A 21,345-nucleotide genomic window follows, 5' to 3' on the forward strand; every position below is an offset into this window, starting at 1 on the left:
TGGCCCGGAGCCTGGACTTTACGTGTCCCTGAAGTCTCTCTGTCTCATGTGACCAAAATTCAGACGTGTATGATGACAATATGAGACAATATGATTATGCACTTACATGATAGGAAGGCAAAGCAGATTGGAAATACTGCGTGTACTATAATTTATGTCTTGTTTTTGCATGGCTGGACACACAGCTGACAAAGCAATCTGAACTTTGACACTTCATTTGTTGCACATATACTCTTCAATCACACAAGAAGTATTTTGAATATTTTTAGTATCAGGAATAACTTGCTGAATGTGCAGTACAGTGAAAAAAATAGAAACAACACCGTAGTTTTCACATTAATATATCTGGATATATTGTTCTGCTACTTCATCTGAGTTATACATGTCCCTGATTTTTTTGTTCTTTCTTTATTTCTACTTCATTAATTTTCCTGTAATTGACTGTCAGGAGTAATAATGGAAGTTGTTATAAGTTTTGGTAGTTCGTAGATATTGTTTAGAGGTTAGTGTGCTTTTCATGGCGCAGATATTCTGATACAGAAACACTGAACATGTAAGATAACGTATAAATTAAAAATTGCAGATTTACATAAATCGTAAAAAAGTAATTTGTCTCCCATGTTCTTCACGGTGCTCTGTTTTTAAGCTACTAGTGTCTTTAGGGTACCTAATGAGAGAAAATTTGGAGTTGCTGTGCAAAATATAGACAGTTGTATTGCTTTTGTTTCTTCTCTAATCAGTGTCCACAGGCTCTGAAAAGCAAAGTTTACAGCCTTCCTGTAAGAATTTGCAGTCGTAATTTTAGAGTCACGAGCATTTTGAGTATTCACAACAGGAATCAGTAAGAAACAAAAAAAGAGTAAGAATCGCTACAAATTAAGTCATTGCTAATCACATAAGACCAGAATCACTAGTAGTTTTCAGTGCAGACTTCAGTCATTTTTCATACTGAATGCTCTGTTAATTATTATGCAGAATATATACATATTATCAATTTGATAAATTTGATGGAGAGTTCAGTAGGATGGAACTTTTAGAAACGACTTTGTTGCTATTTGATTCATTACAAGTTCTACTGAGAGTGGAAGAATGCCTCTTTTCCTTGCCACAATGATATTTCCAAGGAGGAGTTTTATCAATAAGTATTTTGCTTTGAAAAAGATTTCTACTTTTGCTGTAAGGATTTTAACATTGCTTCTGTGATTGTACCTACAGTTAATCTGATCTTGTTGTAGAACGTTGTATAAATAGACCTTTCTTGTTAAGGACTTGTTTCTTAATTTTTAATAAGACTGTGTTCAAAGGCATCTTTTCTCATAGTTTATCAAGCTGAGGTTATCTTTCTTTCAGTTCTTTCTGAAGTAAGTTGTTGGAAATCTCAGTATTCAAAGTAGGAATATTGGTTGATGGAGAATATATCTATATTTTTAGAATGTTGTAGCATCATAGAGCAGCTTGGGTTTGAAGGGACCTTAAAGATACCATTATCTTGTTTAACCTCCCTGCCTTGTGTGAGAGCGCCTCCCAGTAGATGAGGCTGCCAAGGGCCTCATTGGGTCTAGTCTTGAGTGACTCCATGTGTCCTTACATGCTTTTTCTATAAGGTTTCTTGATGTACTTTTCCACAACTGTGATTCAATTTGTTGAGTTTAGAAGAATTTCACATTCATAAGGGCTTACTAGTCATTGTTCCTAATTAAAAGATGATTCCTATGTATAGAGCAGTAAGTCCATGGTATATAAACACAGTGATTTTCATCAGCTCTGAATGTGGTGTTGCTGGTTTGTATGTGTTCAAGGAGTGAGGGGGGATTGCTTTAAAATGATTTTAACTGTCTCCTATAAACAGAATGTTTCTGTTTATACATGCAATAAATTACACATACTTCAATGGAGTTTTTATCTTCCTCTCTGGCAGTATCTATGAGTCAGCTACGAAACTGTCAGTAACCTCTTAGATTAAAAGAAGGATGATTGTTGCTCAGTTGAGTTTGCAATGTTATTCTGTTCTTTTAAGATTTCCTGAGAATTTAAAATTAAATATTCCAAGATAGCACCTGTCAGACTTTGAAAGTGTAATACATGTAACCATTTTTTGGAAGATAAAATGGAAGTCATTTGAAATTGGCTTTAGTTTCAAGGGCATCCAGTCGGGCCTTCATTTCCCATCTGTGGATTATGCAGCCTTTGAGTGAAGGACATTGTAGGCTCCATTGCACCAGCACTGCTATTGGTGCTGTCTGGATGCAATATTTGCCTGCTCATGTGCCTGCCCAGCATAATTTGTGTTTAAAAAAAAAAAAATAAAAATCACTCACCTTTCCTGTTGTCATCATGCATTGTGTTCTGTCAGTCTAGTTTGAAATACTTAGATGACCCGTAGTTTCAATTATATGGTTTGTGCAAAACTTTTGTTACTCTTACAAATTACTTTAAGCAGACTGTGTTTAGCTGTTACATACATTCATTCCTTCCTAAAAATTGCCAGAGATTTGTGACTGAAGAAAGAATGTATCAGGTAGCATTAATCATGTGTTTATTTGGAATCTGAGTAATAAGAAAACTGAATGCCAGCAACTAGAGGTGTGCCCCAGGGGCCAGTACTGGGCCCAGTTCTGTTTAATATTTTCACTAGTGATCTGCTTTATAGGGCAGAGTGCATCCTCAGCAAGTTTGCATTTGACACAAAACTGTCCAGCAAAGGGCCACAGAGGTAATTGAGTGGCTGCAGCGCCTCTCCTATGAGGAGAATCTGAGACAGCTGAGGCTGCTCAATCTACAGGAGAGGAGGCTCAGGAATGATCACATCGGTGTCTATAAATACCTTACGGGAGAGTGTGAAGAGGATGGATTTAGGCTCTTTTCGCTGGTGCCCAGTGCTGGAACTATGGACAGTGGACACAGACTGGAACAGAGGAGGTTCTCTCTCAATGTCAGGAAGCACTGCTGTGCTGCGCAGTTGGTAGAGCACTGGCACAGGTTGTCCAGAGAAGCTGTGGGGTTTCCTCCTTGGAGATCTCCAAAAGCCACCTAGACATGATCCTGGGTACCCTGCCCTGGGTGTTCCTGCGGGAGCTGAGGCTGGACCACATGGATCATACCAACCTCAACCATGCGGTCATTCTGTGATAATATTTTGTGGCTTTCCCATGGTACTACTGTACATACAAAAAAAGCAAAATGGCAGAAATGTCATCTGTGTATTATTTTTTCAGAGTTTTCACTGGGAGACAGCATATCAAGCCATCATCTTCAAATCATTGTACTAAAATAAATTTGATCTCTGGAAAAAATGAGTAAATGAAGAGTGCAGTAATTGGTGGTTAAGATACTAATTCACTTTTCTGTTGCTCCATGATAATATTTAAAGGGCTTTAAAGTTACGCTTTGCAACAGCAAACCCTTCTCTTTAACAATCTCTGATTGTATTTCTTACAATATGAAATATAAATAGAACTGAATTCCAAAGAAAATTCCACATGAGACTTCTATATAGCTATAGCTATATAATGTCTTTCTACTTTGCTAAGAAAGGTAGTTTATGAAATTGTATTGCAGTGCAATTACTTGCAAGAGAGAATTGCTATTGTCAATTTAGTGCATTGAGAAGAGAAACAAGAGACTAGAGCAAGAGCTGGCTACACTTTTTCAAACAATATTGTGACGTGGAAAGCTTCACTATGATTTTTAGTCTTTGCCTGGAACAATATATATATTGTTTTTTAAATATATTTTCAAATACATTTTTAATACAAATATTCAATCTGAACATGATGTTGCAGTGTTTGTAGAAATGCCTCCACTACTTACGTTTGTTTTAAGTCAGGCTTTCAGAGACTTTTGGTTACAAACACAGATTGCCTTTCAGGAATCCTTTCTGCTTGCAGCTTCTCCTCCTGAGACAGGACAGCAACAAATAAGTTACTGCAAAACAATGAACTGTGGAGCTACAGTAATATTTGTTTGCTTTTGATTGCTGGCACCAAATAGGTGGTTCACATTGCCTGACAAGTAAAACATAAAACACTTTGTTACCCCTCCAGTGGCTTAAGTGTACTTTGAGAAACACCACCTCAAATCAGTTAAAAAATCATTGGAACGTGAGGTAAAATGTCTTTACCATGAATGCAGTCTGGCAATGCAACAGCCTTCCCAGAAAGGAGGAATGATGCCACATGCCTGTTGGTGTTCAGTAGGCACTTGGATAATGCCCTGAATGACATGCTTAAACTTTTGGCTAGCCTTGGACTGATCAGGCCACTCAACTGTCAGATCTCTGAAAGCTTCTTCTAGCCATTCTGTTGTTCTACTCTACTCTAAAATCAACTGTTTTCTTGTACCCAATAGGAAGTAATCATTTTATTAGCTATTATTTTAAACTTCTACAACAGTCATTCTGTGATTGGAGAACTGTATTTGTCACAAAGTTTAAGTTGTTTTTGGTCAGCAGTTTTCATGAATGTCTGTATTTAATGTTGCACTGCTAAAGATTTTGTTTGTAACAAAATGCAGCTTTTATTCATCATGTAGTGTACAGTTTTCATCCTGGTAATTAATTCTTTCCTTTCTTCTCTTAGGCTAACTTCAAACTGATGGGCTGAGAATTACACTGAATAACTTCATTCTGTTTGGTCTCTTGACCCTAATGAGAAACAAATATGAATGTCCTATCTGTCATGTCTTATTGTACATGTTTCTCATTTCTCCAGGAGGCGATTTCCTGTCCTTTTTAAGAAAAAAGAAGGATGAGCTGAAGACCAAACAGTTAGTGAAATTTTCATTAGATGCTGCTTCTGGTATGGCGTACCTTGAATCGAAAAACTGTATACACAGGTAAGAAAAATACTTTTTTTCTCGTATTGTAATTTTGATCTTTCGGAATGCTAGCAGGTTCAATATTTATGGTGCTTAATGTCTACACAGAGGATCTCTAGGACTTTTTTAGAAGCTACACTTTTTCTGAAAGCAGGTCATCGAGTGTTTTGTTCATTTGGGTCAAAATAAATACTACAGTATTTGGTTTAAATAGGTCATTTGTTTTAGTATAGATTTATTAATGATGATTTTTTCATGAGAAGAATTTGCTTTATGGAGAGCATAACTCGCCATGATTCAGTGTCAGTGGGACATTTGTAGATAAACTCTGCATCACTGAATGTACATCACGAGCCCACTTCATATTTAGTACAGTTCTAATGAATGCTATTCTTGGAGATCTGAATTGTATTTCTCTCTTTCTTATTTTATCAAAAATGAATTGTTCTAAAAGCTGCTGATAAAAAGGTAGATTTATCTTTGAAAACATTCCTCTGACCACAGTAAGCTCAAAACCTTTTTACAAAGTATTAATTATTTTTGTAGTATTATTGTGTCATTTGTAATTTTTTTTATTATTCTTTTTTGGGCTTAACTTATCTTAAGAAAGCTTAAACAGAATTGCAGTCTTCTTAATTGCTGTTTTTCCCTATCATCTATCTTCTATTTTTGTTGCAGCTTTTTTTTGGGAGGGGTAAGGAGGAGTGCATGTTAACAGAGACAGTAATTGGAGATTCAAAAAATACATTTCAGAGAGTATTCATAGATATACCAATGCACCTAGTACAAGTTAAACATACAAGTCATGAAAAGGTGCCTTCTTTTTTACCTTTGAAAATCTTCACAGAGGATATTTATTATTGCCTCAAAATATCACAGAAGATTATTGTTGTGAACTACTAATTCCTTTAAAGGCAGAAGCAAAATTTTTAGTAAACCTGTCCTGAAGAAAATTACAGTTTAAAAATGCAACCAAGCAGGCAAATGAGCTCTTCTGGAACACTGTTAGTTTTATGAAATGCATAAGTTAATAAATGTAAATGTGCATTTCCAGTATTATTTTATCATTCTTATTTTCTGGCAGGTTCAAAATTTACTCAGTTTTATGTCTCTGGGTATATCATATGCTTATTATATTATGTTCTGAATTTGATACCTAAATATAATGAAAAGCTCTGAATCAGACAGCAAACAACCAAGGTTAGTAATGTTAGCAGTAGTAGTTCTGGGGTTTTTTTCTTTTTTTTTTTTTTTTTTCTTTTTTTCATGTCAGTTTTCCTTTCTGAGGATTTAGAATTTTTATCCAACCAGCCTCCATGACTGGTTGGATAGACACAGGTCTCCCTGAAAGTAGTGCCTCCTATTTATTTCCATGGAAGGTACAACAAAGGGCACAGTAACACTATTTGATAGAGCAAATTGTCAGCTACAAAACATTGTAGTAACAACAGAGTTACTACACATTTTCACCAGCAATAAACAACCACTCTTGTAAAAATCTGCACCGGCAGATGTGACTCACTGTCCCTGTTGCTGTTCCTGAAATTCAGCACTGTGCTCTCATCCACTGTTTGATCTCCATAAACATTTAGCAATCATCAGTAAATGTCCATTGGTGCCATATTTTCCGCATGGAGGAATCACTGACACACATGTACTTCATCCGCACTTCCGTATCAGACGCCGTTTTGTCAGAGTGCTCCTCTGCTGCCATCTGTCAAACACAACAAAATGTAACAGGATATTGGTGGGAAAGTTCAACCTCTACCACCGCCATTTGCCTCTGGTGTCACGTGGCAACATAATAAAATAGGAGGCATTACTTTTGGAGCAGCCTTTGTACATTTATGAAGAAATCCCATCTGCTGCAGAAGCACAGGACATCTGTTACTTGCTGGATATTGTGAGCCTATTGCATGCCAGTGAACACAACACTCTTATGCTATGCACCAGATATGTTAAATTAGGGAGTGAGAGGCTAGCATGTTAAAAATCCCACTCTGTAGTGCTTTGTCAGCAAGTTGTTAGGTGTATAAGGCTCAAAACTCCTTTGGAGCTTAAGTCCCACCTTACCTGACCACTGAAGATGCAATTATGTGACAGTGTGATTTCTTAAAGGAATATGGGAGTCTTTGTTCCCTCCTTGTTGGGTCAAGGTATTCATGGGCATATATCATGCTGAGATTGAATGGAACAGCTTAATGTATAGCAGGAAGAAGATTTAGTATAAAAAGAACATGAATTGTTTTGAAATAACAGTAAATTTGTTCTCTTTTTATCAAAAACTCCATCAAATAAAAGTGCTTCTTAGATTGAAAGGAAAAAAGAAAATTAGCTACAGACAAAATGGAATGCACAGTGGAATTTTTTTTATTGTGATTAAAAGTCAGAAGGATGTAATTACTCTTACTGAAGAAATAATATATCATTAGATATATTTGCAGCAAAATGAATTTTTTTTTCATTTCCATGTTATTGATTTTCCCCAGCATTCTATTTATTGTCTTAAATATTTGTTCAGAGCCTTGCTTTTGTTTTCTTTGCAACATAGGTGAGCATTATTTAGTGCCATGTGCGATTGACTAGCTGTTAGACTTGCAGCTTATTAAATGATTTTTAGTGCCACTTTTTAGTTGTAGCTGCACTAGCTATACCTAGCCAGTATATTTTAAATTTAAATCTGTTCTGGCTTTCTGATATTGCTATCCAAGTCACACCTTGGCTTAGTCTTCCAATAATTGGGCCAGTGCAACAACTAATCTGCCCTTTGATTTTTATTTCTGTGCATGGTGTGGTGTTTCAATGAGCGCAGGTATAAAGTTTGAATTTGTCAGACTTAGAATTCTTAATGCCTGTGAGGGATTATTTGATCTGCATTTCCATCTCTTCTAAAGTCCAGAAATCACTTGTTCTTTATTCTCTCTTTGTTCTGTTTAAAAAGCAGAAATGAGTGGGCTTAAATAAATAAAATAATGATAAAAAACCTGCTGCACGAAAAAATGCTTTTAAAAGAAATAACATTTGCAGAGCTGCGCAGTTATTTCATCTGCATATGATTAAAATGAGTTTAAAGTATTGTTCCCTGCTTTTCATTTTTATCCCTTGCTATTGTTTAGATCCATTTTTTTCCTGTTCATTAGAAACAGAAGATTAGGATGGAGATGTGATAATTTCAGTTTTTTCAATAAGCGTTAATGAGTGATCTTCTTCAGCAGAATTTTATTTGCATGTGTTGAATGTCCATAATTCCTTTTTAGTTTCCAGACCTACCCAGAGCAACTGTGTTGCTCAAAGAATTTGAGCATTCCCTCTTCCCCCACTCCCCCCCTCCTCACCAGTATCATGTTTTAAAGAAAATAACTGAAATTATGGTAGTACTCAACTGGAAAAAAAAATTAATACTGAGAAAAGCAGTCGTCTTTTGTGTTTCCTCTGTTTCTATCATTTGGTAGTCAGTACAACCTTTCAAAATTAGAAAGCCAGTTTTGTCTAGAAAATATTATTTCTGTGTGCAAAATTGTGTTGTAGCTTTATCTATGAATCATACATGCATGATTCTAATTCAAACTAGCAGAAATATTTTTTTTTCAGTTATTTTGTTCAATTGTGGTTTCACTGCTTTACTTGAGAATTAAATTGTTTTTCTCCTTCCTGAAGAGCTTTCACAGACAAGGAGTAGTTTGATTTTAAAAATAACAGTTTAAACAAATTTCAACATGCAGTATTAGGAGAGAATCAAATTAAAAGTTAGAATCCTAGAAGTGGTCAGTTAGTAAATATTTTCACTAAATTTCAGCAGTCTTCATTTATTCATTTTACCAAATGTAGTGTAAAGTTGGACTCAAATGAGTTATTTTCAATGTGTGAGAAGATGTGAAAAAACAAAATTCAAGGTGTATCCCTTTAGTCAAGCTTTCAGTCTGGGCAGCTACTATTCTGGAAATCTGCCATACTTTGAATTCAAGGTGTATTCAATGGTAAGACAGTCATTTTGTGGCTCAAGTTGAATCTTCCATTATTTGACACTCCAAAGTCCTTCTATCCAGGGCTTCTCTCATGCCATTCTCCACCCAACCTGTATCTGTGCTTGGGATTGCCCCAACCCAGATGTAGGACCTTGCACTTGACTTTGTTGAGCTTCATTATGTTGGAATGGGCCACCTCTCAAGCCTGTCGAGGTCCCTCTGGAGAGCATTCTTTCCATCTAGTGAATCAAATGTACTTTTCAGCTTGTTATCGTTTCCAAACTTGTTTAGGGTGCACTCGATCCCACTGTTCACGTTGCATACAAAGGTGTTAAAAAACACTGATCCCATCTCTGATTGCTGAGGTACCCCACTCATCACCTGTCTTCATTAGGGCATTGAGCTGTTGACCACAACCCTCTGAGTGCGACCATCCAGCCAATTCCTTATCCAGGGAGTAGTCCATCCGTCAAATCCATTTTTCTCCAATTTGGTGACTAGGATATCATACGAGATAGTGTCAAATGGTTTGCACAAGTCCGGATAGATGATGGTCTCTTCCTTTATCCACCAATTGTAACTCCGTCATAAAAGACCACCAAGCTTGTCAGGCAAGACTTGCCCTTGGTGAAGCCATGCTACCAATCACCTTGTCTTTATTTTCTGTGTGTGTCTTAGTTGGGCCTTGGGACGATCCACTCCATGGTCTTGCCAGGCACAGAGGTGAGATTGACTGGCCTGTAGTTTCCTGGATCTTGTTTTTTTCTCTAAAAGGGGATTATATTTGCCCTTTTCCAATCAGTGGGAACTTCATCAGGCTGCTGTGACCTTCCATATATGGTGGATAGCAGCTTGGCAGCTTCATCTGCCAGATCCCTCAGAATCTGCTTACTTGATTTCTGTACCTACATCCTGTGAAAGACAGGAGCTAAATACAAGTCACTGCCTCCTTTTGACACTTCAGTGCTCAGTAGAATGGCTTTTTTCATTCTGAAATATCTCATTCTCCTTGAGCATGTTTCCTTGTATACCGCATTCCTCTTATAGCACTAAGAGATTAGAAGTTGGTATTGCAGTACGTTTGTTGTAATTTCTGCGCTGTTGATGTCTTAGGAAGAAAGACTATGTTTCTGTGGAATGAATTTGCCTTTCTGTCATCTAGATAGGCTCATAAAGGTTTATTGTGCAAGCAGTAATTTCTTACAAGATGATATCCACTTCAATAATTCATGAATTTCCCTGAGGGAGTATTAAAGGCTTCATAAAGGAAAATATTAGTGAAATAAATATTATATGTGACCTTATTTGTATTTTATCCTTGGGAGGGGTAGCACAAAAACTTAGTTACTGATTTTCAGAACACATGCTAGTCTTCTGTTTCTATGCTTCTGTATACACTCATTGTCATTGTTAGTTAGCTTTTTATGATTAGTTCAAACAGCATGTATAAAATTAAGTGATGGTGCAAAATTTAGTTTCTATACCTTTCGTATTTGATTATTTATTTCTTTATTACTGTATCAAAAATATCTATACTGTTGATGGCTAATTATAGTTGATTGTGCTTCAACAAGTGAGTATTTCAGAGATTTATTATCAGTGGTACAGTTGAAACAGCACATCATTGAATAACTATGATTTTAAATGTTATTTATATGATGTCTCTGTTTCATATAAAATTGTATTTTTTTACAGTATGGGTATTAGAAGTCATATCTATTCTATTTAAAGCTATGACCACAAATGCGAACACTGATAAAGAGCCTTAAGTTTGCCTTGGCCACTTAAGAAAGGTGTGTTGTTATTGTTGGGGAAAAAAGAAACTTCTTTCTTTTATAGTACTACCGTACTGCAAAACATTTTTGTCAAATTTTTTATTTCTTCCTTTGCATGTGTTTTTTTGTTTTGGTTTTTGTTTGCCTCTTGTCTAGTGAGCTTTTTTTCACTAAATCCTGTTAGTTTATCAAATTATACTGTGCAGTTACAGCCCTATGGATTTTAGACAGGTTATTATTTTTTATTTGGTTTATTAGTCGTAACATAAGCACCATAGGAAGTGGAAGAACTGTTACAAATGCATGGTATTTATGTGGAGAGATGGTCTGGACTTGAAGCAGATATTCAGGAAGACTGAATAACTTTCTCTCCTATGTTTTGTTCATAACTGATGATTTATCTGCCCTTTCTGAAAAGAGTATGTTTAAAAGACAGCTCTTTGGAGTCCTAGTTGTTGCTAAGCAATTCAAGGAGGTGTTGATTATTGCCTAAACAGTGGCACACCCCTTGACTTCTCATGTAAGGAGTGGATGCTGCAGTCCTCTACAGGCAGCAGGAATATGGACTCTGCTAGTGCTGCACCAAGGCCCTTGGAGTCTTCAGGCTGTCTCTGTTCTCCAAGAGTATGGTGCCGTTGAGGTACTTTTGTTTGTGCAGAGTACCTTTATTTATAATTGGCTATTAAAACTGTATTTCAGACCATAACGTTTATCAGTATAAAAGTGTCAGTGCTTTGCAGTGCTCCAAGAAACTTTTTTCACAGTTTTCATATTACTGCATTTGCTTCCAACTCTAGCATTACCAGTGCAGTGTTCTTCAGCTGTTGTCATCTAGGAAAAGAGGAGAGGAGAACACGTCTTCATTTCACTGTGTTTGCTGTTTAGGAATAGATTGGAATATCATAGACTGGGTTTCAACTTGTAAAAATAAATGTGCTTTCATTACATAACCAGAAATTACTGATTTTGCACAGATGATTCAATATGATATTCTTGGTGAACTTTTGTTCAGGGATGAGCTTGGAAGACTGGTATTCCATTTGATTCCTTTTCCCTCAAGAGATCTTAAATTTTCTATGTCATTTGTAGTTGAACTTGTGTAGTTCCTAATTGCTTACTTCCTTTCCATTTAAACTACTGAGTTGGTTAATTCCTCTTCATTTATTAATTCTTTTCCCTCTCCATCAACCTATTGCCTTTAATACTGTTGTGAAAGTAATATGAGGAAAGTTTAATTTCGTATTTGCTATTTGAAGCATTTTAAACTTTGGCAGCACAGTCCTGCACTATAATCTGTGTCTAAGCAAAAGCAGGAGTCACAGCTTAATATATCATGTTGAGGTTAACATACTACTTGGTGACGTGAGTCCACAAAACAGAGTAAGTCTCATATGAATCTAGAAAACGCAAAATTCAGGAAGGCAATCTTTTTCATATTTTAAATTTAAATTTTAGTTTTATAAATATATGAAGTCTAGCTAGAATGCAGAATTGTTAGCTTATTTATTTGCAGCATGCTTACTTTTTATATGTTATTCTGTACTGCATGCTTCCACCCTTTTTTCATGGACTCTTCTCACAGAGTGTTGTGGCAGAAAATTCAGGTGTTTCTTGTGGAACTTTGGAGTTTGTATCATTATGCTTTAGAAAAAGAAAAAATGACAGGTAGTTCTTTCTAGGTAGAAATGAAGACTTATTATTTCATTTCAGAAACTTTAATTTCTTTGTTTAAAGTTTAAGTTGGTGTCTTTGTTAGAGATTATTCAATTGTAGTGGGACATTGGTTCATATGCAAAATGAACCTGCAAAAGACATTTTTGCAGATTGACCTGTTCTTGACAACAAAAGGATCTTTATTTCACAGAACAACACTACCTTCATCAGCATTGCCTTTTGTACATTCCATGGCATTGAGGACCTTTATAAAAATGCTTACAGTATTGTAGGAATCTGAAAGTGAGTATTCAGAAACTCAATTCCTGCGGCTGTATCTAGAATTAATAAATTAAAATATTCCTTTCTTAGAATTGTTTTCATGCCTAACATAAATTATGATACATTCAAATATATAGCTAAATAAAATATTATTAAAAAAAAAAAGAATGGGCATAAGGTCACATGCATCTGCATGATTTCCTATGGCAAGCTTTCATTAAAAGTCTTTAGACTCTTGTTCTCTTGATCTGATGACTGAGTGCCTGCTACACTGTGCTTATATATGTTTCTGATTCCTATCCCTAGGCTGTTGATTAATTCTTAATAGTTTTTGCTTAGCACTGTCATTTTGTCTTCAAAACCTTGTCTCAAATGCCAATCTCAGTTATTGCACTTATGACTAAAAAAACCGAGTCACCAAGAAAGAAAGTGCAAGTTAACAGCATTTCAGAGTTCTAACAGCTCTAACAGTCTGGGACTCCTCAGTCCTTCCTTTTGCTCTTCTTGAGGCAGCATATTCAGATAATCAGAGGTAGCATTGTCTTTTTTTTTAACGAAAGGTAGGGAAATGAGAGTTTTAATCTCATCTTTCAGAATTGTGTCTTCTCAAACATTAAAGATAAACAGCAGTCCTTGAAGTTCTGTTCTAACAGTGACTGGACTCTTGGATCGCTGTCTCTTGATTCCATACTTTCATAGTCCATAGCTTTCTTGATTCCATAGTATGTAGCACTGTCACATGCTTTTCACCCGGTTCTCTCCATTGACAAGGCAAGACCGAAAATCAAGTAACTTCCCTGGATATGACTCACTTTTTGTTTGTTTGCAACTTTCAAAGTATCTGATCTTAGCTCATTTCTTACAGTTGGGTGCTATGAATATTTGTCACCAGCTACTTGATATCTATGGGATTTCCACTTCATTTTCTAGTCATGCATGCGTTGAGAAGCTTACTGAGGTTTGTAGAAGTTGTGTTTGGAAACACCTCTCTTTACTCTTAATCAGACAGGGAATCTATGAGTTTTCCCCCCAGGTTCTGTGTCGTGTAGAATACTACTGGGAAACACTTGTATTCTCACTGTACATACAGACAAATACTCAAGGCTACATTATTTCCAAGTTCTCTGTTGAGTAGCAGACTCAATCAAAACTAATTCTAGTACTCTTCAGAGTGCTGTCCAATCTTGGGAGTCTTTGGTTGAAGCCTACATGAAGGAAAAAAAAACATTGTTCTTTTATTGCTGGATGGACTGACCAGCGCACAGTAAGGCTCAACACTGGATACAGGTAGGATTAAAAAAAATCTGCACAAAGCATGAAGATTTGTGTCAAAAATACATATGAAAGTGTGGCTCCATTTTTGTACTAACATAGTTGATTCTTGATTTCCAAACTTTTCTGTATGAACAGTAAGCATGAGCTTGGAATATGGAATTCTCCTGATGTACTGTATTGCAGCGTCATATATAGTCCTGGGCAGAGTTTGAAAACTTAAAACCATTACCAGATTATCAAATTCTAAACGTGCTGTAATGTATCCAGATTTGACCTATGATGAAGAAATGCTTCTGAAAAAAAGATGTGAGCTTCCTTCTACACTATTTTCCTAAACTATTGAATCTTGGCGTAGCTGAGTAAAGATTTCAAAAGGGAGAATAACACATTTTTTCCGTGCAGACCATATGTGTTTGTTGTAGAGATTGATACTGCTTTTCATTGTATGCTTTATTTGAAATTCACCGCAACCTCCAACAAAAGCAAATTAGTTATGTCCTGCATCTCCAATTTAGCTTTCTGTAGCTGCAGAAATAGTTCTGAAGGTCTCTGATTAGAATAACAGATGCATGGATTTGGATGATCGGTGTGTGATATAAAAATGTCAGGCTGCATTTTTGTTGACTCTAAAACTCAATATATCATGCTATCTCAGTAAGGGCATGCTATGTTACAAATACATTACTGAATTACATTTGACACACATTCCTGATATCAGAGAATTCTGTAGTCACAGTATGCAGAAAATGCATATTTGAATGGTAGCTTTTTGGTGTTGTGGTGGTTGGTTTAAATAAGCAGTAGAATACACAGATGAATATATTAACTTGTGAGTTAACTTTGGCTGGTCACCAAGTGCTCACCAAGATGGGGGGGAGCAATCTTGTGTGATTCAATAAAGGTAGGCTCACCAATTACCAACATGGGCCAAACAGACTTAACTTCAGGAATAATAATTTCTTGCCAATTAGTAACAAAGTAGTATAGTGAGAAGTAAAGGAAAATTTAATACACTTTCCCTCCTCTTTTCTTCCCAGGCTCACTTTCACTCCCCACCTTCCCCATTGGGAATGAGGGCTGTGCTCAGTCCCTTACAGCTTCCCTCTGCTGCTCTTTCCTCCTCACACTCATGCCCTTTTCCATTGTGAGCCCTTCATATGGGATGAAGTCCTACACAGGCTGCACCAGCATGAGTTACTTAAGAACTTCTCCAACGTGGGTCATTTCAGTGGGCTGCGGACCTTCAGGAACAGGTTCCTCCACTGTTTGCCACCTACCATCTGCAGTTCCCACCAGCCCTCCTCCCCCCCACACGCTGCTCCCTCCAGGCTGCAGTTCCAGCCCAAAGCTGCTCCTGTGGGGGTGTCCATGGGCACCTCCTCCAGGTGTCATCCACTGCTGCACTGTGGATGCCTTTGTGGCTGCATGGGAAGATCTGCTCCATACAGTGCCCACAGGCTGCAGAGGGACAGCCTGCTCCCCTGTGGGCCTCTCCTGGAATTCCTCCTGCCCTCTTTCTGCACTAACCTGGTTGCTTCTTTCCCATTTCTCACTCCCAGATGCTGTTGTGCAGCAGTTTTCCCTCTCTTAAATTGGGTCTCTCAGAGCACAGTCAGCATCATTTATGGCTCAGCTCTGGCAGTGACAGATCTGGCACGGGGCATTGCTGAGCTCTGATCACAGAGCCCACACCTTCAGCCCCCCACTACCAAGACCTTGTCATGTTAGCCAAAGCATTATGTAATTACTAACACATTAATGATGTAACTTGAAGTGCTATTGTCTTCTTTTTCTTTGTCTTTCTTTTTTAACTATTATTTTTTTTTTAATCCATGCCACATTGCTTTCTTCAGCTGCTGTTAGGGCAGATTTTGTTTGCTGTTGGTAATTTCTAGCACAAGTTATCATTGCCATTTGCTAATTTTCTCATCAAATATCTCATTACGTGGCATCTATTAATAGAAGTGCAAAACAAAGTTGTTGTTTAAGTATGCTTGTTCTGAGGCTAGCAATAATAATAACAAATTACCACAGGCTGGTTTTGTATAAGACATAATAAGTTCTTCTGTTACTCTGTTTGTAATGGCAGATTGGAATTTATTCATAGAAAATAAACAAACAAATTTATTTTTTCTTTCTGTGGAGGGCTTTTCGTTTCAAAAGAGAGTTATCACATTTCATCTCTATTATTTGAAGTCTCCTTTCGGTTTCATCTTATTTCTCATTATTATGCAGCCTATCAGCTGAATGGTATCCTGGGTAATTCAGTCTGATAGTCCTTCATATTCATGTTTAAAATGTCTGTTAAATATCTTGATGGAGTTGATGTTTTCATTCTGTGGTAAACTTTCCCTATTAATGATTGTGCTTGAATATCATCTTTGCTGTATTCTCTGCAAAATGGGGAATATATCTTTTGAGATTTCAGTATGTCAGCGTTCGGTGGATGATGATTAGAAATATCACAAAGAGAGAAAATGTTTGGGCATGTTATTCCCTGAGAGAACATAAACTATATAGGTTGTCTAAATTTTACTTTGTCTAAATTACATAAGCTAAAGATAGTTAAATTATTTAGCATGTTATTGCAGAATTACTGTTTAGACTTACTTATTTTAAAAAATAGTGCTCATATTTACAATTAACTGTTGTAATAAAAATACATATGATGGAATCCACCAGTAAATAATGCAGTATAGGGAAAACTAAAGATGAATTATTTTTCATGATATCTAGAAACAGCATTATATGTAGCAGATACATAGCATTACACTTCTTGCGCTTTTTGTCTTGGTACATTTCATTCCTCAGCAACTAGAGGTGAAGTCTTCCATTAGAATGTAACTTTTTTCTAACGAGGTTGCTGTCTGCATTGTATTTTTAAGGAAACGTGAGTGTATATGCAACCTGCACATGACTTGAAATCTTAATTTAACACTTACGAATTTGTTTCTTCTGAAAGAAACTAACGTGGAGGCCTTCAGGGATGAAATCCTGTGGCTGGGGATGAGACCAGAACAAGGTTCCTGTTCAAACTGCCTCTGGCAGTCCATCCCAACTATTAACTGCCACAGCATTCCTCAGGTTTTAGAGATTACATGACCGTTTTTGTTTCTTGACTTCTCAGCCCTGCCGTTTCATTTAAAAGAAGTGGAAATGACACTGAAATTATATCAGACAGAAGTTACTGTATAATTCTTAACTGGGAGTGTTCACTCTTTCTGAACTCACTGCACTGAAATGAATGACCATGCAGAGCAGTCAAAAGCGTCCCTGTTTTTCATGAAGTTCGTGTACTGACTCGCATTTTGATAGTTTGAAGGTGGGGAAAACATGGTGCTTATGGTATGTGTGCAATACACAGTTTAAGTTGCTATCAGCTACAATATCTAGGCATTTATACTTCATGTCTTTTTAGTTCCATAGCTCCATGTAGTCTTATCTTCCTTTGCTCTCAACAAAGAAATTTTACCTTCTGTCCTTACTACTGAGCTTTAAAGAGGTAGAATGTGATACTGCAGTACCAGATATGTTTCCTCCATGTTTTGCTAGCTGATGCAGTCTAGTTTCATGGAGAAAGGGAAGGGAATATCTCCAGGTAACTTTGAAATTTTACAATGTCTTCCATAGATGAAAATGTGACCTTATTTTGAGCAATTTAAACATTTACATACTGTTTCAAGAATAGCTCTGTTACCTACTTTCTTATTCAGTATACTCCTATTTTTAAAAACATTATTTTTTTAGAATCAATTTAAAAGTGAAGTTTGGAGAGTATTTTAGATTTAATAATAATACTTAGGAGGAAATGGTAACGTGAATCTGAATATATCAAGATATCGTGGGAAATCAGTATTCAACAACGGGTCCTAACCTCCCACTGAAATTGAATAATAAATGAAAGGCTTAGATTTTTTACATCCATGAATTAATATTAGCCCTGTCTGTTAATACTGGTTGTCTGGTTATTTAAAATAAAATACTGGTTTGCTTGCCATCTTTGTGGCAAAGAATTTTACTACTAAATTGTACTGAAAAATTAACTGAGACCACAGAGAGAATTTGCGAATTTGCAGTATGTATTTGCAAAATATACTGAAAAGCCAGTGTTGTATGTTTACCAAAGCACACTAAATACAGCTTTGAAGTTAACAGAAAAATTATCATTAAACTCAACTGTAAACAGTGTCAACAACTGTTTTTGTATACTTCAGTATATGTTATTCTGAAAGTTGTAATCAACATGAAGCTGCAGTGGTAATTCTTCTCTATTTACTGTATTTTAGAGCTCAAATATTTGTATTATAACTACCGAGAGAAAGGAGGCACCCTCTGGTCCAAAGCCATCAGATACTAAATATAACCTGGAGATACAAGCCATATTTATGATTCAGAATACCACTGATGGTATATAATAAATAACAATTGTTTTTTTAGCCTTTGTTCCAGAAAGAAAATGTGCTGCAGGTTATAGTATTTGCAGTGGGTAAATGATGTATTAGGGATGGATGCTGAACAACCAATTAGATCATAGGATAGGACAAAAGCAGAAATGGATTAGGAAGAGGAGGAAGAACATGTTGCCCAGTCAGCTCGAAAATGAGATTCAGGATTCTTCTTTGAACATGCATCATTGAGTTTAGCTGCTCATTCTTCTGTTAGTGCCAATAATTATATGCCTCACTGTAGTATAGTTGTACACCACACTTTGGGAAGTTTTTCTGGAGTTCCTCGGAGCTCCGCATTGCTGCAGTTTTATCACTGAATTATTAGATTCACTATAGGCGTATGTCTGCATGTGTAATGAAAAATAGATGGAGGAAGAATCTAAGATGAACTTGAGTGTGCTTTCTTGAAAAAAAAGTTAAGTTTGCGCAACTGAAAAACAGTATTTTAGAGAGGATAATATTCTGCAAGATTCTTAAATGGCATATAGTTCTGCATATCAAATTACTAAGAGAATTCTGTCCAACTTACTGTTGTTTTTTTTAGAATCAAGGCATTTTTCTTATAAAACCGAGAGAAACTTAAGTGAGGTCATGCATGTTCAGCTCAATTCAAAGGAAAATTCAGTTCTGCAAGGTATTTCTCATAAAAAGATTCTGAGCAAATTTAATGTATCTTAAATCACAGTTGCTAAGAATGAGTAAAGTAGAACAGACAGTGAACTAAGTGCATGACGTGTTTTCTTTCCTTTTGCCACTTGTTGTTTTCAGCCTCTTTCTATGTTGTTTGGCAGAATTGTAGTATGAGGATACATGTTATGAAACATTTTTATATCACTGTGAGTATTGATTGAAATAGGGTCTTATTATTTGTCAGGGGATGTTTCAAAATCCCTTATGCAAGGCAGTAGGCACTGAAGAAAGCTTTATTGGCATGTTAGCTGATTCGGAAGATTGAGAGAGATCATCAAGGTATATGGAGCTGTAAGAACTGTTGAATCAATGCTACAGTATTTTGTTGTTCACAGATAGAAGCTGAGTCACTCGAGCTTGATAGAAAAAGTTTCTGGCAAAGCCGGATGTCAGATAATTCATCAAGTCTTACGGGTTCTGGGAAACATAAATAGATCAGTGAAATAAGGGCCAAGTCCTAGCTTTGACAGACTGTACATGGGAATTATGATGGCAAAATAAGTGAAAATCCTTGATTAGAATGGCTTTCTGCTTTTGGATTAATTTCTGGACAGAATTTTTGAGATCAGTGTGATGAGTAAGCTTCTAAATGCTTATACAATTAGTTTTTAACCTTTCTGGCTGTGAGCATCACTTCTTAATAGTTAGCTTGTTATAAACAGCTCCAAAATGAACAATTTGGTTGTCCTACACATTTGGTATCATAGGCTTTCCTTCACTGCTGTGAAGCCACCCTTTCTTCCCGTTATTGCTTATACAGTCTTTTCCTGCATGCCCTTATTCAGATTAGTTTTTTCTCCTCCAAAGGTCACAGGTGGAATCCTGAGCCTACTCCATTTTAATTGTTATTTACAGGGACCACCTCTGCCACCTCTTTCAAATTTAGTGTGATTCTTATTAGAGTTAACATAACTGCTGACATGAAAATTAGCCTTAAATAGAAGCTTAGTATCATTCTAGCTTGATACAGTCAGGGATTATCGTGTTCCTGAGCAGAAATTCTGAGTACAGTGAACGTGGATGGCAAAACTGAGATGACAGAATCTCCTAAACTGCTGTTGCCTTATTCCAGCTGAAGTCAAATGTGTGATAGTACTACTCTGGTAACAAGCATTTATTTATCCTGTTTATTTTTTACTGTGTTTTAATTTGTAGGGGCTTGTTTGGCTTCTCAGAGGAAATTATTCTTCTATTACACAGCTGGACTTCAATTATAAATTGAAATTAATGATTATAAGTAAATAGCCATCTTTGCTACCACCAGAGAGCATTGTAAGCTTCAGAGAGACTAATGCAGAAAGAACTCTCAGAAAAAAAAACCAAAAAATTAGGGAAGATTTTTGTATGTAAAATAAGTACTTTTTCTCTCATGTAGCTATTGCACTTTTTAACTGCTAAGCAGCTTCTGAAGTCCTTCAACTTCATTTTGATTAGTATTTTATATCAACTGATACAGGGCTTGATAATCTTTTAGATTTGACAACCAGACAAATTCATTTAGTATGCAGCATAGTGTATCATATCTTCGTTTGTAGAGATACTTACAGAGTTGCAGTAGGTATTCACATACAGGAAATGGGTTGACTGGTTGGTCAGAGAAATTGCTATATCTTTATCTATTTATGACTATTCTGTTTCAGTAGGTAAGGGTCTACAGTCTTATATGTATTATATACTACCTGCAACATGCAGGTAAGCAGGATGTGAGGCCAAATAAGAAAAGAACATATCAGAACTCTTGAAGAAACATTACACAAGGAACAGGTCAGGATTGGATTACTTCCGTTGAAGGCAGTGAGTTTTCATCCCATGACCACCGGGAGGAGACTCCCACTGCCCACGGGACACGTGCAAGAGGGAGAGACCATGTGCTGATGGGTTCTCGGAAATGTAATGAACATGGATACAAATTCCTGGAAAATAATTGATTATGTATTAGTTCAGTCTACATCTGTACTAAGCTTTTGCCCTACGTGGTGCAAATTAGGAGGAATGATCCCCCTTGCACCCAGTTTCTGCGCAGCACTGATTGAAACATACTTGCTTTTGTAACTACTTTGTGGTTATAGGGTTTGATTTCGCATGTCGGTATAATTAATACATTTTAAAACCTATGGAGAAAAAACAGAAATATATATTGCCATTTCTACTCTATTGTTGTATTCTTTGTTATTGTTCTGAATCATTTAATTTGTTATTTGTTTCTTGGCTCATAAATACTGGCTTTGCTTTTAAGCTGTTCTTATATCCCTGGCCTTTACTGTTGGTTCTGTCCTTCATTTTATCTGCTATAATACTGGTGTGGGTTGTTTTCTTTTTTCCTATTTCTGTATGTTTTAGCTTCTCTTACTGTAGAAAGTATAACACTTTTTTTGTTTATGCATACAATTGTAGATAGTAGTGTTAATGAGCAAAGAAAGTTACATTCCCAAGTCAAAGCTA

The 21,345-nt window shown here is 36.3% G+C and overlaps 1 protein-coding gene across 4 annotated transcripts in view; it reads left to right on the forward strand.

The window, feature by feature from the left end:
* The window catches only part of FER (FER tyrosine kinase), a 176,051-nt gene that overhangs the window by 126,728 nt on the left and 27,978 nt on the right, over positions 1-21,345 (forward strand). For 3 of the 4 annotated variants that reach the window (XM_048931375.1, XM_048931374.1, XM_048931376.1), the window contains one exon: positions 4,710-4,833. In XM_048931375.1, coding sequence (XP_048787332.1) covers positions 4,710-4,833 — 124 coding nt within the window. Of the gene's footprint in view, positions 1-4,709; positions 4,834-5,493; positions 5,795-21,345 lie in introns of those variants that run through there. The other variant, XM_048931377.1, reaches the window with a different exon arrangement.

The sequence above is a fragment of the Lagopus muta genome, chromosome Z, assembly GCF_023343835.1.
Source record: "Lagopus muta isolate bLagMut1 chromosome Z, bLagMut1 primary, whole genome shotgun sequence".
Classification (NCBI taxonomy): Eukaryota; Metazoa; Chordata; class Aves; order Galliformes; family Phasianidae; genus Lagopus; species Lagopus muta.